The sequence below is a fragment of the Eleutherodactylus coqui genome, chromosome 10 (genome assembly GCF_035609145.1).
Source record: "Eleutherodactylus coqui strain aEleCoq1 chromosome 10, aEleCoq1.hap1, whole genome shotgun sequence".
Taxonomy (NCBI): domain Eukaryota; kingdom Metazoa; phylum Chordata; class Amphibia; order Anura; family Eleutherodactylidae; genus Eleutherodactylus; species Eleutherodactylus coqui.
Window position 1 is genome coordinate 116,225,432 of NC_089846.1, and position 16,844 is coordinate 116,242,275.

The 16,844-nt window shown below is 44.6% G+C and overlaps 1 protein-coding gene across 1 annotated transcript in view; it reads left to right on the top strand.

Annotated features, from left to right (window-relative positions):
* The window catches only part of IL1RAPL2 (interleukin 1 receptor accessory protein like 2), an 824,602-nt gene that overhangs the window by 351,556 nt on the left and 456,202 nt on the right, over nt 1-16,844 (top strand). The window contains exon 4 of the mRNA XM_066582114.1: nt 10,831-11,017. Coding sequence (XP_066438211.1) covers nt 10,831-11,017 — 187 coding nt within the window. The remainder of the gene's footprint in view (nt 1-10,830; nt 11,018-16,844) is intronic.

A 16,844-nucleotide genomic window follows, 5' to 3' on the forward strand; every position in this document is an offset into this window, starting at 1 on the left:
CTTTTTTAAATGTTTTTCTACTTTTGCACAACAAAATTGTTCTTGATTTAAAAATAAATTGCATTGCCGTTTTCCTGAAGCCATAACTTCCTATTCTTTCACCATCGGAGCTGTGTGGAGGCTTATTATTCTTCATTGTTGGGTGCACACAACAACTTTATTTATTTCACTTTTTTGGAGGCAAGCCATTCTACTATTCATTTTTAACTACATTCACCGTCTAGGATAATGTGGTGATGTTTTTTTTTATTACCTTATGTTTTTTTCTTATATATAATAATAGAGATGAGCGAGCATGCTCGTTTAGGGCTGATGCTCGATGGAGCATTGGTCTTGTCGAGTAACTGATTACTCCACCGACCACCATGCAAGGTGGAAGCGGGGGAAGGGGGGGGGGTGAAAGAGATCTCTCTCCCCCCCGCATGGTGCTCGGTCAAGTAATCAGTTACTCGACAAGACCGATGCGAGTAACTGATCAGCCTTAAACAAGCAGGCTCGCTCATCTCTAATAATAAAGTCATATGGAAGGGCAAAATGTTGATTTTTTTTGTGTGTGTGAAGTGTTTATTAACCCCTTAACGACCAGCCCATAGTGTTTTTACGTCCTCCCGAAGTGGGCTTTATTTTCTGAGGACGTAAAAACGTGTCCTGCAGAGAATAAAGCCCCTCGGGCTGTGGACGTGACAGCTCCATGCTGTCGGTGTCCGCAGGTAGCCGACAGCATGGAGCTGTCATCCCGGGCTGTACGGACCCCCCACCCCCGGCATTGCGATTGGCGCAAAAAAGTAAATAAAAGTACAAAAAAAGTTAAAGATTCAGCTGCCCTGATGGATTGGAGGTCTGCCACACTGCTCCCTGCTCCTTGCTCTCCTGCCAGTCCGGGCCCCGAGTGGCAGGAGGGCCCCCGAGGCGCATGCGCGCCAGGCGGCATTACGTCAGCCGCATGCGCAGAAGGCCCGGCAGCGCGGGAGATTTAAAATCTCCTGGCTCCCAGCTCCTGTATGTAGCCGGGAGGCAGGAGATGTCAGCAGGGACCGCGATCGCCGTTATACAATGAATAACGGCGATCGCGGAAAAGTGCAAAAAAGTTTTAAAAAAGTAAAGTTTCACCTCCCCTCATGAATCGGATCCATGAGGGGAAGTGAAAATACTCACCTCAGGTCCGCCGATGTCCCCGATGTTCCGGGACCTGAAGTCCCCCTCTGCGCATGCGCACCCGATGATTGACATCGGGCGCGTGCACAGAGGGGCTCGAGCCCCGGGAAATTCAAAATCCCTCTGCTCCTGGCTGCCATGTGTACTCAGGAGCAGAGAGATTATACCGGGGACATGATCACTGTTATCCAATGGATAGCAGTGATCATGTAAAGTAAAAAAAAATGTGTAAAAAAAAAAAAAAAAGTTTGAAAAAGTTTTTAAAAAGTTAAAAAAGCGTAAGTTTCATCTCCCCTCACAGATCATATCCGTGAGGGAGGATGAAAGTACGTACATAAGGCCCCCAAATTTATCCGCGGACCTTACCCCAGCTTCTGCGCACGCGCCCGTCGCCAAAATGGCGATCACGTAAAAGTAAAAAAAAAAAGAAATGAAGTTTCACCTCCCCTCACTGATGCGATCGCTGAGAGGAGATATAACTTTACCGGAGGCCTGCGTATTTGAACCCCGATGCGATCCTCCTCCGTGAACCTTCCCGAATTCTGCACATGTGATTGCCGGCAAAATGCTGGACACATGCGCAGGAGTCGGAGAGCCCAGGAAATTTAAAATCTCCTTGCTCCCAGCGACCAACGGTTGCCGAGAGCCTGGAGCAGTGATGGGTGGCCTCGTTGAGCGGTCGCCGGTCACGTAATAAAAAAGTAGTGCTCTAACATAAGTCGGTCTCACATGACCGGATAGGAATGACGGATTCCGCATGCGTCTGATCCGCGGTAATACGCAGATCAATCGCATTGGATTACACAATTCCACTCACATTAGCGGGTTGGAATTGTGTAATCCACTCGCAAAAAAGAGAATGCAGCAGGCTCTATTTTACCCCGGATATCCGCAACATAGAGCCTATTGTGCTCCATGGTCGCGGATATACCCGCTGCCCATACGCAACTACGTTGTATACGGGCTGCGGGTACCAGCGTAATCGCTAAACGAGGGTTCGGGAAATGCAAACAACAAAAAAGTACTGCGAATGATTGCCTGTGTGAGTATGCAGTTATGCGCAGTACATTACGCGGCTGTACGCAGGGTCACAGCCGGGCTCACAGATGAGATCCACTGCGGGCCTCTGCAAGCGGATTCCGCCTACGGCTGCGTGAGCACGGCGTTATTCAGACCGCTACCTGTAATACGTAATTTACAAGAAGCCCCGGGAACGCTTGCCTTCATGCAGTTCCAGGAGCAGCTTGTTGAGCGCCTTCTGTGTGAGACCGCCGCACCTCCGCAAGCTTACGGAGACTCACGGAATGCCACTTTTTACACCCCATACCCACCACTGAGGTCAAGAAATGACCCCCAAAAAGCATGAGAGGAGGGGGGATACACTGTTTTATTGCCCCATTTCAACCAGCCTCCGTAATTACCCCTGTCTTCGGAAATACTACACAGTTCACATTATTACTTTTATCTAGGATTTGCGAATGCCGAAAAGGGCGCGGAGTGTGTGTGTGTGTGTGTGTGGGGGGGGGGGGGATTTTTAGGGAGTCAATTTTTATTCCGTACAAATAAGCAATGGGGCCTGGAATTTATTCAGTTGTGCCCTGAAATCCAACGGGTGTTCCCTCCATTATAGGTCTTGCCATGCGTCCTGTAAGTAGATGAGGGCCACAATGGGTATGTTTCTGAACACGGGAAAAACGGGGGGATCCATTTGGGGGTGAACGTCTTCATTCCTATGTACACTGTACAAAAAAATTGTTTTTAAATTTAAAAAATTGCCGAAAAAAATTGAAAATCGTAACTTTTACCTTCTGCTTTGCTTAGATTTAGTCAAATACTGTGGGGTCAAAATACGCAGTACACCCCTAGATGAATTTGATAAGGGGTCTAGTTTTTTCCAAAATGGGGTCATTTGTGGGGGTTCTTTATAGTTTTGGCCGCTCAATGGCTCTATAAGTGGGCAATGGGGCCTGAAATATATTCAGTTGTACCCTGAAATCCAATGGGTATTCCTTTCATTGTAGGCCTAGCCATGGGTCCTGTAAGTCCATTAGGGCCACAATGGGTATGTTTCTGAACACGGGACAAACAGGGGTATCCATTTTGGGGTGAAAGTCTTCATTTGTATGTGTGTTATACAAAAAAACCTGTTTTTAAATTGATGCAATAGCCCAAAAAATGAAAATTATAATTTTTTCCTACTGCTTTGCTTAGATCTATTCAAAAATTGTAGGGTTAAAATACACAGTACACCCCTAGATAAATTCGTTAAGGGGTCTAGTTTTCAAAATGATCACAGAAAATGGCCGTTACTTACTGACTGAGGGGTGCATATAGATGCATCCTCCTCTCACCATGCATCTATATGCACCCCTCAGTCAGTAAGTAACGGCCATTTTCTGTGATTGTTTTTAATTCTTGATTTCCCCTTCTGTGATGTAGTTTTCAAAATGGGGTCATTTGTGGGGGTTCTATATGGTTTTGGCCGCTCAAGAACTCTACAAGTGGGCAATGGCGCCTAAAAGGACTTCAAGCAAAATCTATGTTCTGAAAGCCACCGATTACTCCTTTCATTTTGGGCCCCGTTGTGCATGCGGACATAATATTAGGGCCACAATGGGTATGTTTCTGAAAACAGTACAAACAGGGGTATCCATTTTGGGGTGTAAGTCTTCATTCATGTGTACGCTGTACAAAAAAGCTGTTTTTAAAATGACAGAATTGCCAAAAAAACAAAAATCCTAATTTTTTCCTTTTGCTTTGCTTGAATTTATTCAAAAACCGTGGGGTCAAAATACGCAGTACACCCCTAGATATACTTGTTAAGGAGTCTAGTTTTCAAAATGGGGTCATTTGTGGGGGTTCTCTATGGTTTTGGGCGCTCAAAAACTGTACAAGTGGGCGATGGGGCCTAAAAGGACTTCAAGCAAAATCTATGTTCTGAAAGCCACCGATTACTCCTTTCATTTTGGGCTCCGTTGTGCATCAAGACATAAGATTAGGGCCACAATGGGTATGTCTCTGAACACGGGACAAACAGGGGTATCCATTTTTGGGTGCAAGTCTTCATTCATATGTGTGCTGTACAAAAAAAGCTGTTTTTAAAATGACAGAATTGCCGAAAAAACGAAAAATCACAATTTTTTCCCTTTGCTTGGCTTGAATTCATTCAAAAACCGTGGGGTCAAAATATGCAGTACACCCCTAGATAAATTCCTTAAGGGGTCTAGTTTTCAAAATGGGGTCATTTGTCGGGGTTTTCTATGGTTTTGGGCGCTCAAGAACTCTACATGTGTGCTATGGGACCTAAAAGGACTTCAAGCAAAATTTCTGCTTTAAAAGACACTGACTATTCCTTTCATTTTGGGCCCCTTTGTGGACTCCGATATAACATTAGGGCCACAATGAGTATATTTCTGAACACGGGAGAAATAGGGGTATCCATTTTGGGGTGTAAATCCTCATTTTCATGTAAACTATAGGAAAAAATCTGTCTTTAAAATGACAGATTTGCAAAAATATGAAATTTTACTTTTTCTCCTCTAAATTGAATTAATTCCTGAAAAAAAACTGTTTGGTCAAAATACTCATGACCCCCCTCAGTGAATATACTAAGGGGTGTAGTTTTTAAAATTGGGTCATTTGTGGGGGTATCTATTATTCTGACACTCATGAGCCTTTCCAATCTTGGCTTGGTATAGGAAAACAAAGTGTTCCTCAAAATGCTAAAAAGTAATGTTAAATTTGTACGTCTCCTAATGGTTAAAAAAAGACTAAAGTTTTTCCAATGTGTACCCAAAATAAAGTAAACAGGTGGAAATATAAATCTTAGCAAAAATTTCTATATTATGTTTGCACATATTTAAGATATTGCAGTTGGAAATGTGAAAAAAAAGACGATTTTTTCAAAATTTTACCAATTTTGGCGCTTTTAATAAATAAACACAAATTCTATTGGTCTATTTTTTCCGCCTAAATGAAGTACAACATGCGGCGAAAAAACAATGTCAGAATCGCTTGGATATGCAAAACCTTTCTGGTGTTTTTCCATGTTAAAGTGACACATGTCAGATTTGCAAAATTTGGCCTGGTCATTAGGGCGCAAACAGGCGTGGTCACTAAGGGGTTAACATTTTTTTTTTTTTTAACTTTCAAAGTTTTTTAGTTTCACTAGGGAACTATTTGATTACTTCTATAACACACTGCAGTGTTTCTGTATTACATTGCATTATACAGTACCTGTCAGTTTTGCAGCCTATTTGATCATGCGGACAGAGCCTAATAGACTTCTGTGAAAGGCAGCCCCAGAAGCATTGTTGGGCCCTTGTCTGCTATAGCAACCCATTGGCAACCTGCAACCGAGTCCCTGACTGGCCAATGGGCTAATAGAGGAATTGGCCACAGCATCTAAGGGGTTGAATGACTGGGATTAGCATTAACGCCGATACATTTGTGGCATTGTGTATCAGTAGTTCTCCTTCTGATGATCTCCTGGGTACAGTGTCAGTACCTGGGAGATCATCATGACGTATAGATATCTGTCACTCAGCAGTTACCGTTAATCATGATGGATATGTACTATATGTCATAGAGCACTAAGGGTTAAAAGGCATCTGTTTGGACTTCTGATTTGTCTATCTTAGTAAATACTTGAATTCCCTATGAAGTCACGATGATAGAAGATCTTTTTTAGTACTTTACTTAGTGTTATGCCTCTGTTCTTCCTCTTGTAAACGTATGTAAATATTGACAACTAGCTGTCATCGTTCACCTTGTCAACGGGACATGTTCCAACACACTCAGGCACTCTCCAGTCATCACTGACAGTGTCGGACTGTATTGATTGTAAGTGAAGGCTTTGCAGATATGCAACCAGGGGTGCCCCAAACCTTTGTGCTGCCTGAAGCAAAGTGTGAAATAGTCACCCTTGTCCCACAAAGAAAAAAACATTAATTTTACACACATTAAAAGAGCCAATACACAAGTTGCCTAACACATATTTGAATCCTTGAGACTTGTCTGAAGTGACAGAGTAACAGTGCCCCTATTAATATGCCCTTAGTGGCCCCAGTAGTAATAGTGACCCTTATAGTGGTCCCTGTAGGGAGAGTGTTTCTCATTAGTGGCCCCAATAGTAATAGTGTCCCCAGTTAGTGGCTCCAGTATTAATAGTATCCCCATTAGTGTGCCCAGTATTGTGTTCCCCATGGTCACCCCAGTAGTAATAATGCCCCCCACAGTGGCTCTAGTAGTAACAGTGTCCCCCATAGTGATCGCAGTAGAAATAGTGTCCCCCATAGTGGCCTCAGTAGTAATAGTGTCCCTTATAGTGGCCCCAGTAGTAATAGTGTCCCCTATAGTGGCCAGAGTAGTAATAGTGTCCTCTATAATGGCTCCAGTAGTAATAGTGTCCCATATAATGGCTCCAGTGGTAATAGTGTCCCCTATAGTGGCCAGAGTAGTAATAGTGTCCCCTATAGTGGCCCCAGTAGTAATAGTGTCCTCTATAATGGCTCCAGTAGTCATAGTGTCCCCCATAGTGGCCCCAGTAGTAATAGTGTCCCCTATAATGGCTCCAGTAGTCATAGTGTCCCCCATAGTGGCCCCAGTAGTAATAGTGTCCCCTATAATGGCTCCAGTAGTAATAGTGTCCCCCATAGTGACCGCAGTGGAAATAGTGGACCTCGAACACCAACCAGACAAATACTGAACTCATTCCATCCTCAACTCCCTAAAGGCGACCGCTGCTGTTGTAATCAGTCTGCAACCCGTGACCTCTTCCCCCAGCGTCACGTGACAAAATAATAAAGTCTACGGGACTGTATTTTTTCCAAGGCTTACATGTATTATAAAATATACTCTTGTTTGGACAGATTTAAAATATGAATATAGGTTGAATCACTTTTCCAGCTGGGAATTCTTGTGATAATTATGCAGAGTTTATATGATGATAGCTCGAGGTTAGTATGTCTCCAAGGAGCGCCACTGTGTATCTTTAGCTTAATGAGAATGTTAAACAAGGCAAGTGGATGCCATTTCATTGAGTACATGAGACTCTTAAAATGTATTTTCCATATATAGATGGAGAGGGTAATACAACATTTTAACTAGTAGTGATACAATTAATAATATTTACAAGATAACCGCAGTCATGAGTATTCACGGACGGCGAGGGCAGGTTATTAACGATTTATTCAAATTGGCTGATATGTGATGTTTCTTCTGAACGGTAAGAACTCCTCCACAAATTGTATCAAAGATGAATGTTATGCAGGATGAATGGATTTAAAGCAATGGAGGGTGATGAAGCCATGGCTTTAGCTCATTGAAAGCACCAAGATTTTGATGACATTTATTATACTAAGTCATAATATACAAGATCCAGCATTTTGTTATCTTGTTTGATTTTTACATTTTCTTAAAGGGATACTCCCGGTGATTCCCCCCCCCCCCCCCCCATTCATTATGTAGCGATCTCCCCAGTATTTATAAGTGAGCTAGTGTTACCTTGTTAGTTATCTCTTTCTATCTGAAAGTCCTGGTCTCATTTTCCTCAGATGGTCATGTGATCTTAATTCTGGCCAGTTGAGATTTACTTGGGGTTATGTGTTCAGTTTCTAGTCAGTTTCTCAGTCTGTGTGATGCCGTTACATGGATCCTAGCACAGAAACTGCCTAAAGGGTGACACAGACACTCCTGGCACAGCTCCTGTCACACCTTTTTTTACCCCTTAGCACCACAGGATGGACAGGTACACCCAAAATGTGCAGGGTTTATATGGAAGATGCTATCCGTCTGTGATAGTAGACGCCCACCAGCAACAGCCACAATCAGTGTCGTGGATTTCCTTTGGGGGTCCACGGCATAATCAATAGGAATGTTTGCACCCTTCCAAATTAATGTTATGAGGCTGTGCGCACAGCCTGAAGCAATCCCACTGACACAAGTTCAGTATATGAAAACTTCCTCATTTCCCCTTTATTTGTGGGCGCGTAGCCTCTTTTAGAGAGTTTAACATATCTGCCCTTTTTGGGCATGCCAAAAATTACATAGATACAACATATTATTTGATTATTGGATAAGCATCTTGAGATTCTTCCTTCATCTGGTCATCTGTTATTGCCCGTCACGTGGTATCAGTCCGGAGAGGGCAGGACGAGATGAGTGGGCTGTCTTGGGCACCACGTGTGGATGGTCCGGTATGATTGGAGGCTATAATTTGAACTATTATTTGCATAAATTTCCGATATTATTTGCATAAGTTTCCCATAAACCTGCTTGTGTTGCTATGATTTGCATACATTTCCTATAAACTGTTTATTTTTACTAGTGCGTTATCTAAAAGCGGTAATGTTATAGACTGTGGTTACTGGCTAGGAATCGGGAAGCAGAGTGTTATTACTAAATGTTAGTTATCGTAAAAGCCAGTTAGAGTTTAGAGAAGGGAGAGTTTCATTGCATATATGAGGAAGTGGATATATTGGGTATTTAAAGAATATATACTTGTTTTTAAGCAAACACAATATGGAAAAATACTGTCATGGGTATACAGAAGATACAGAATACATAATATACGTAAAACTGTCTATCACAGGTCCACTGTCCACTACATATGAAATGCATGTCCACTGTCCCAGAAATATAGATTTTGCATATATCCACTACATCAGCAATGACAACGATAGCAGCTGTGAATCCTCTAAATACCACTGTCAATTCTGATAGTGGCATTTAACTGCTCACTAATTTTTCGGGGTCCTGAATGCGCCCCCTGCACCCCTCACCACCTTCCAATCAAATTTTCAGCTCTTATGAAAGCGCATTGTGGATTCCTTGAAATTACCCATTTTTTGAAAATGCACCAGTCCTGACTTCTCAGCCCTTACACATCCCATCTTCACTCTCTGTTTACTTTTGGTTGTTTGTAAATATGTCCTCCAGTAGTTTCCCACTCTGGTCAAGCATGCTCAGTTCAGCCTGCCTTAACTCTTACATAATCATTCTATTCCTGCCTTCCCACACAGGGTGAGGATGCAACGAGCAGGCTGTGTCTCCGCCTTCTCTCTCCCCTGCATTCAGTAAGCACAGATCCGCTCCCCTTCCACTCCCTGGACAAAACCTTAAAGGGATTGTCCGTTTACAGGCAACCCCACTTTAATAGGATTGAAGGGGTTAAAATAATAAACTGACATATACTTAATAGAGATGAGCGAGCATACTCGCTAAGGGCAATTGCTCGATCGAGCTTTGCCCTTAGCGAGTACCTGGCCGCTCAGGAGCAAAGATTCGGCTGCCGGCGGCGGGGGGCGGCGGGGGAGAGCACGGAGGAACGGAGGGGAGATCTCTCTCTTCCTCTCTCCCCCCCCGCTCCCCCCTGTTCTTGGCTGCAACTCACCTGTCACCTGCGCCGGCAGCCGAACCTTTTCTTCCGAGCGGGGAGATACTCACTAAAGACAATGCTCGGTCGAGCAATTGTCCTTAGCGAGTATGCTCGCTCATCTCTAATACTTAACCCTCCACTGCAGCTGGGATCTAGCATTGCAACTCCACTGTGGTCCTGGTGGTTGTTTTGTTAGGTAAAGTTACAGGAACTCGGGTACCGCTGCAGCCAATGAGAGGCTACAGCATCACGTTCCTGAACTCCTGGCATCATGGTGCTCAGGATGTGAGAGCCGATGCCAGGAGAACAAGAGGCGATCCTGCAGCCTCTCATTGATTGCAGTGGTCAGCTGAGTTCCGTCAGCAATCACTATAACCACTGGGACCGCAGCAGGGCTGCAGCACTGGATCCCGACAGCCACAAGGGTGGGGGGGGGGGGGGGTGTAAGTATGTTTCAGTTTATTATATGAACCTCTTCAGCCCTATTGAAGCAGAGTTGTCCAGTAACAGGACAACCCCTTTAAACCTTTCATATGCTCAGATACAGTTGCATGGGTCTTATCAAGGCTACAGGAGAAGTTTTGCTCCAGTTAACCCTTTCAGAGTACAGGCAGTGTAATGTTACTGATAAATGCAAAAAGGTAGGGGATTCTGGCAGCCAGTAGGAGATACAGGTGTTTCCAGGAACTGTAGTTTCGCAGTAAGGCCCAATGTCCACGGGTGGATTTGAATTGTGTAATCCACGCGGAAGATCCTCAATTCAAGCCACCCGTAGGGAATCATGGGTGTCCACACTGTAATTAAAGCTTGATCTGAAAAAAAAAAAAAACGCAGCACGATCCATTTCTGTATGGTGCCCGCACAGATGACTTTGATTGAAGTCAATGGAAGCTGTCCGATCCATGGCCCGCTCACAGCTGACACAGGAAAGTATGAGATTTTTTAAAAAAAATCTGTACTGCGCATGTCCAACAATGTGCTGTGCGCACCATCCACTGTACCAACGTCACGGCAGATGCGAGGTCCGTGTGGATGCCGCCGCCGCCACTACCTGCACAGCTACACAAGGTCCTCGGCTGCGGGCAGGGGGAGACTCCACTGTGGGCTCTCGCATGCGGAATCTGTCCCGCCCATGGACTCCTTTTTAGAGCCTCGTGTGCTAGCTCTCCATAGACTTGTACAGGATGTTTCTTGATATCAAACCGGAGTACAATTCTGATATAATGACTTGTAGTAATGAGGTGTATGGGGAGGTACAGTATAATCCTTCATAGAAATGTCTTTTATGCTACTTACAGAAACTCCACGTACTGCATGAAGGTATCAATGTCCTTGACGGTGGCAGAACACGAGGCGGGACTTTGTTACAACAGCAGGATACGTTACATAGAAAAAGCTGAAGTTACCAAAACTAAAGTGATCTCCTGTCCTGACATTGACGACTACAGGACACCGAATGAAAGCACTGAAGTCGCATGGTATAAGGTAAAGACATGAATTTACTTTTACTATATAGAAGTGGGTCACTAAAGGCAATACATTGGTATAACCTACCTGAAAAGTCCAGGTGGCTGATGGAATAACTAATACTAACTGCAACCAGCGGAAGATAGCGTGAAAAAACGTTTCCCCACCTACCGCCGCGCGTCATATGACGCAGCCGGCGCATCACGTGACACGGCCAGCCGCGTCATGTGACGCGGTGGGCGTGTCACATGACGCGACGGCGGTGGGCGGGGAAGCGTCTTCACGCTATCTTCCGCTGGTAAGTATGGGGTCTCTGGGGGGCGCCGTGACGGGCTTCACTGCGGAATATTACGCGGCGGAGCCCGTCACGCTCGTGTGAAGCTGGCCTTAGGCCGCCGGCACACGAAGCGGTCGGATTCCGCATTTGGGACCCCGCAGTGGAATCCGACCCTGACAGCAGCCGGTGTCCGTGCGTACCTATTTCTTTTCCTCTTCATCTATACTGTACCGTCGGATATGGGCAGTACAGATTTTGTTTTCCAAATGTTTATTTTCCCCACGCCATCGTTAGGTGGTGATGCAGAGTCCACGACCTGACCTTCAATGGAATCCACACAAAAATAGAGCATACTGCGATTTTTCCTCTGCTTGCGCAAACCGCAATTGGATTATGCGAGTGCGCAGGTAAAAGCGTTTTTCGATAGCATGCTGTGAACGGTATGTGCTGCGGATCCACGGTGTGGACCTTGACAGCAAAAATCTTGTCGTGTACATACATAGATAAAAAGAACCAAATCAAACTTGGTCCATACAAAATAGCTTCAACTCTTATGTTGGTGGGTTTCCACCCATGAAGCGCTCACTTGAGGTCCTTCCACAATATTTCTTTAGGATTAAGATCAGGACTTTAACTTGGCCATTCCAAAACTAACTTTATTCTTCTTTAACCATTCCTTTGTAAAACAACTTGTGTGCTTTGGGTCGTTGTTTGCTGCATGACCCACATTCTCTTCAGATTGAGCTCACAGACAGATAACCTGCCATCCTGGGCCAGATACAGCAAAAGAGGCCCAAACCATGATACTACTACCACTGTTTTTCACAGATGGTATGAGGTTTTTATGCTGTAATGCAGTGATTTTCTTTCTCCAAACTTAATTGTTACGTCCCACCTGAGCGTAATGCACACCATGCCCCGGACGAACGCAAATGGAAGGGGAATGCACACAAAGAGACACCGAAACAGACTGAGCAGTAAATGGGGCTTGCAAGCCGACATCCAACAACGACTGACAAACACCAAAACACTTACCAGGAATACTAACACGCATAAGCAGATGGAATCGCTAAAGTATGTACCAAGTATTGGTTTATATTTTGGCCAGGATACTTAAGCTCATGAGCCCACGACAAGGGTCCTCATTGTCTCGTGAGTCCCTACTCTAACAACACAACTCAAACCCCAGGGAGTCCTGCCTGCAAGTGGGATGATTGTCCCAATAGGGACAGTCCAATGCTGGAACCTAGGAGCCTGGCTTGCCATAGGTGGCAAATGGTATACAAACAGAATAGAACACTGTTCACACCAACAGACAAGAGATTCCGACCCAGACTCTTACAGCAACACGAAGCAAAGCATGCATGACTCCAAACACCAAGGTTCTAGGAGGAATGAGGAGAAGATAAATGACCAGCTCCCTCTAGCAAGAGGCTGGCATTTATGTGCAGCAGACCGGTGGTGATTGGCTGAATGAAGTAAAACACAACCAGCAAGTTCAATCATCCCACAGCTGTGAAAGTTTGCTGCTGGAAACCCATAGAACTATAGGTCCCAGGAGCACAACGTGACAACAAGGCTTCTCATTTAAGCTAAAAATCTCTATTTTGGTCTCATCCGCCTACAAAGCATTGTTCCAATAGCCTTCTGGCTTGTCTAAGTGATCTTTAACAAACTGCAGACAAGCAGCAATGTTCTTTTTGGAGAGAATCAGCTTCTCCATGCAATCTTGCCGTGCACACCATTGTTGTTCAGTGTCCTCCTGATAGTGGACTCAGAAATATTAACATCAGCTAATGTGAGAAAGGCTCTTAGCTGCTTAGAGTTCACCTTCAGTTCCTTTGAGATCTTGCAGATTATTATAAGCCTTGCTCCTAGCGTGCTAGTCGACCACTCCTGGGGAGGGTGATAATTTCTTCCATTTGTACACAATCTGTCTGACTGTGGATTGGTGGAGTCCAAACTCTTAAGAGATGGTTTTGTAACCTTTTCAAGGTTGAGGAGCATCAAAACCCCTAAAACTGGTATACAACACTGTCTAAGGACTTCGACAGATGAGCGTGTGACGTAATACACTCTCCTCTGCACAATTTCTTTGTATTTTGCGAGTGTATTTTGCGCTCGTGCCTGCGCAAATACAGTGCGTATTTGCGCAGGCACCGCTCGTTCACACAGGCTTGAGAATCACCTTGCCCTGATATGAAAGGCTAATTTGCCTAACGAGGTGTCGGTGATCGCACACTCTGAGTGGACCTCTACGGGGCCTTTTGATGCCTAAATATGCACAAAATACACCAAGTTTTATTATTTTGTGGGTGCAAAAAAGAGAAGTGAGAATGAACCCATTGACATCAATATGTGCTATTGTCAACGTTTTGCATTCGGGATTCTCCCACGTGCTAAAGCCAGCAAAAACCCGCTCATCTGTAGCAGCCCTAGTAAGTCAGTCCATCTTCACTGACAGATCTCCTATTGAGGCTTCTACTGCAGTGTCTATATAGTGATAATTGGAAGCTGCAGAAGACAAACGGTGCAAAATGTTAAGCCTTATTTGTAACAATGATTGTCAGCCCAAAATGCATGCATTAAGTGAAAAAATTGCCCTTCCCAAAGTTGTCCGAAGCCTTTACATCTGCAGCATATCTACTGATGCTGCAGGTTCTCACTGCATATGTCCCTCTTTGCAATGCATCAGGGGCGTAACTATAGAGGGTGCAGGGGATGCGGTTGCACCCAGGCCCAGGAGCCTTAGGGGGCCCATAAGGCCTCTCTTCTCCATATAGGGAGCCCAGTACTATGAATAAAGCATTATAGTTGGGGGCCCCGTTACAGGTTTTGCATTGGGGCCCAGGAGCTACCTTGTGTGGCCATTCCCCAAAGTGAACCCCACATTGGTTGTCATCCATCTTTTCCAAAAAAGGATATAACAGAGTACTGACTGACTAGTATTTAAAAGATTTCAAACAAGAGGAAACCCCAATGACTTAAAGGGGTTGTCCCGCGCTGAAACGTTTTTTTTTTTTCAATAGCCCCCCCGTTCGGCGCGAGACAAACCCGATGCAGGGATAAAAAAAACAAAACGGGTAGTACTTACCCGAATCCCCGCGCTACGGTGACTTCTTACTTACCATGTGAAGATGGCCGCCGGGATCTTCACCCTCGGTGGACCGCAGGTCTTCTGTGCGGTCCATTGCCGATTCCAGCCTCCTGATTGGCTGGAATCGGCACACGTGACGGGGCGGAGCTACGAGGAGCCACTCTCTGGCACGAGCGGCCCCATTCAGAAGGGAGAAGACCGGACTGCGCAAGTGCGTCTAATCGGGCGATTAGACGCTGAAGATTAGACAGCACCATGGAGACGGGGACGCTAGCAACGGAACAGGTAAGTGAATAACTTCTGTATGGCTCATAATTAATGCACGATGTACATTACAAAGTGCATTAATATGGCCATACAGAAGTGTATAGACCCACTTTGTTTCGCGGGACAACCCCTTTAAGGCCCATTTAGACACAACGATAATTGCTCAAAAGATGTCGCTCAAGCGATTTTTGAGCGATCATCGTTGTGTCATTTACAGCGCAAGCTGTCTTCTGCATTCAGCTGTTTCCCCGCTGGACTGCTCTGTTCTTCATACCCAGCCTGTTATCAGGGAGCAGGATACAGCTGAAACAATATTATCAGCTGTATCCCGCTGTGAATCCCTGATAAGGCTCATCGTCGTCTTTCAGCATGCTGAAAGACAATGATGAGTGACGGCTAAACGAAAACTGTACGAGGTCAGTGCAGTTACACACAACGATTAGCGCTCAAAAGATGGCTTTTGAGCGAATTTTGAGTGATAATCGTGGTGTCTAAATGGGCCCTATACAGTTGCAGGATTATTTTTATCTTTTCTGATTTTCTTAATGGATTTTGGAATAGGGAACGATGCCGCTCAGGGGCGTAACTATAGAGGATGCAGGGGATTCGGTTGCACCCGGGCCCAGGAGCCTTAGGGGGCCCAGAAGGCCTCTTCTCCATATAGGTAATCCAGTACTATGAGTAAAGCATTATAGTTGGGGGCCCTGTTACAGGTTTTGCATCGGGGCCCGGGAGCTTCAAGTTATGCCTCTGATGCCGCTATAGCACCACCTATTAGAAGGGATCATTCCTCCAAGTCATTGTTTTAACAAGCCTTGCAACAATGACTGGGAATATAAGCCAAAACCAGAGTCTTCTCCAGAAGGGAAATATAACCATGTAGAGACCGCCTGTTTGGGGTTTTTTGATCAGTGTCCAGTAAGCTGCTGGCAGGCTGAGTGAGAGGCCTATTGCATGGGTCAGGAGGGGTAAATTTTCCCCTTAGGGTGGTTTCACACGGGCGAGAAAATGACGCTATTTTCGCGTGATGCGAGAGTCAGTGAAAAAGCAGATTATGAAATCAATGATTTACAATGGTTTCCTTCCCATCAGCAATGTTTTCACTGATGCGATGTTGCCAGAGCAAAAAAATCGCGGCGTGCTCTATCTTTCTGTGAAGTGCAATTTTATTTATTTATTTATTTTTTATCTCCCATGTTTCCCTATGGAGCCAGCTTTTTATCGCATCACAACGCACAAACCTGCATTGCGATGCAATTTTAACACCAGAAAGTCCTATTGATTTTCTCTTTTTTTTTTAAAAAAAAAAATCACATGGTAGCGATGATTTTGCGAGAAAAAACAGTGCTGAGGCTCAAAAAACATGGAAAAAAAAAGACATGATTTTCTTGCGGCAAAATCGCGCTGTGAAACTAGCCTTAAGCAGCACACCTAATATGTGTGTGGAGACTCATAAGGCCATGAATGCTTTTCTGGGAAATTTAGGTCAGACACTGACTTGCAGAAATGCTACCTTCTAAGAGGTGGCGCTGTAGAGGCATTGTTCCATCTTCTCATTTGCAAAAATTTCTAAGAGGAGCATAGCACAGCTTTATAAGTCTCATGCCTCGGGACCAATACCAAAGGCCTCTCACCCACCCACCCAGTAACCTACTGTGCACAGATGAGGAGCTAAGATCCCAAAACAGCCTCTCTTTCCAAGGTCTTCTTCTCTGTTGGAGTGGACTCCATTCTTTTTTTTTTATTCCCAGTCATTTTTAAAGGGCCTGTTAAATACTGCCTTCCACTAAATGCTGCTGTAGAGTCATTGTTCCATCATCCAATTTGCATAAATTTCCCAGAACAGCATGCATGCCTTTAGAAGTCTCCTCCCACCTACTAAGTGCTCTCCCTAAGAAGAAACGCCACTCTTCCCAACCTGCCTTTCTTATCGGGAACTATTCATCCAGTATGGCCATGCTTCCTAATTGACATCACATCAGATGAGGCATTAGGTTTGTGGAGCTTATACTGTAACCCAATATCCTAGATTTGCTTTATGTTGATCACTTTGCCTTCTGGGTTATTTGTTAATAGAAGCTAGCGAGTACTTACCATATATTAAAAGTTAGATATAAGAAGATTAATGCAGTGGAAGAACTCCATTATAAATCCATACACAGCTGGGTTATTGATTGTCCACGCAAATATAAATCTGTTAGACA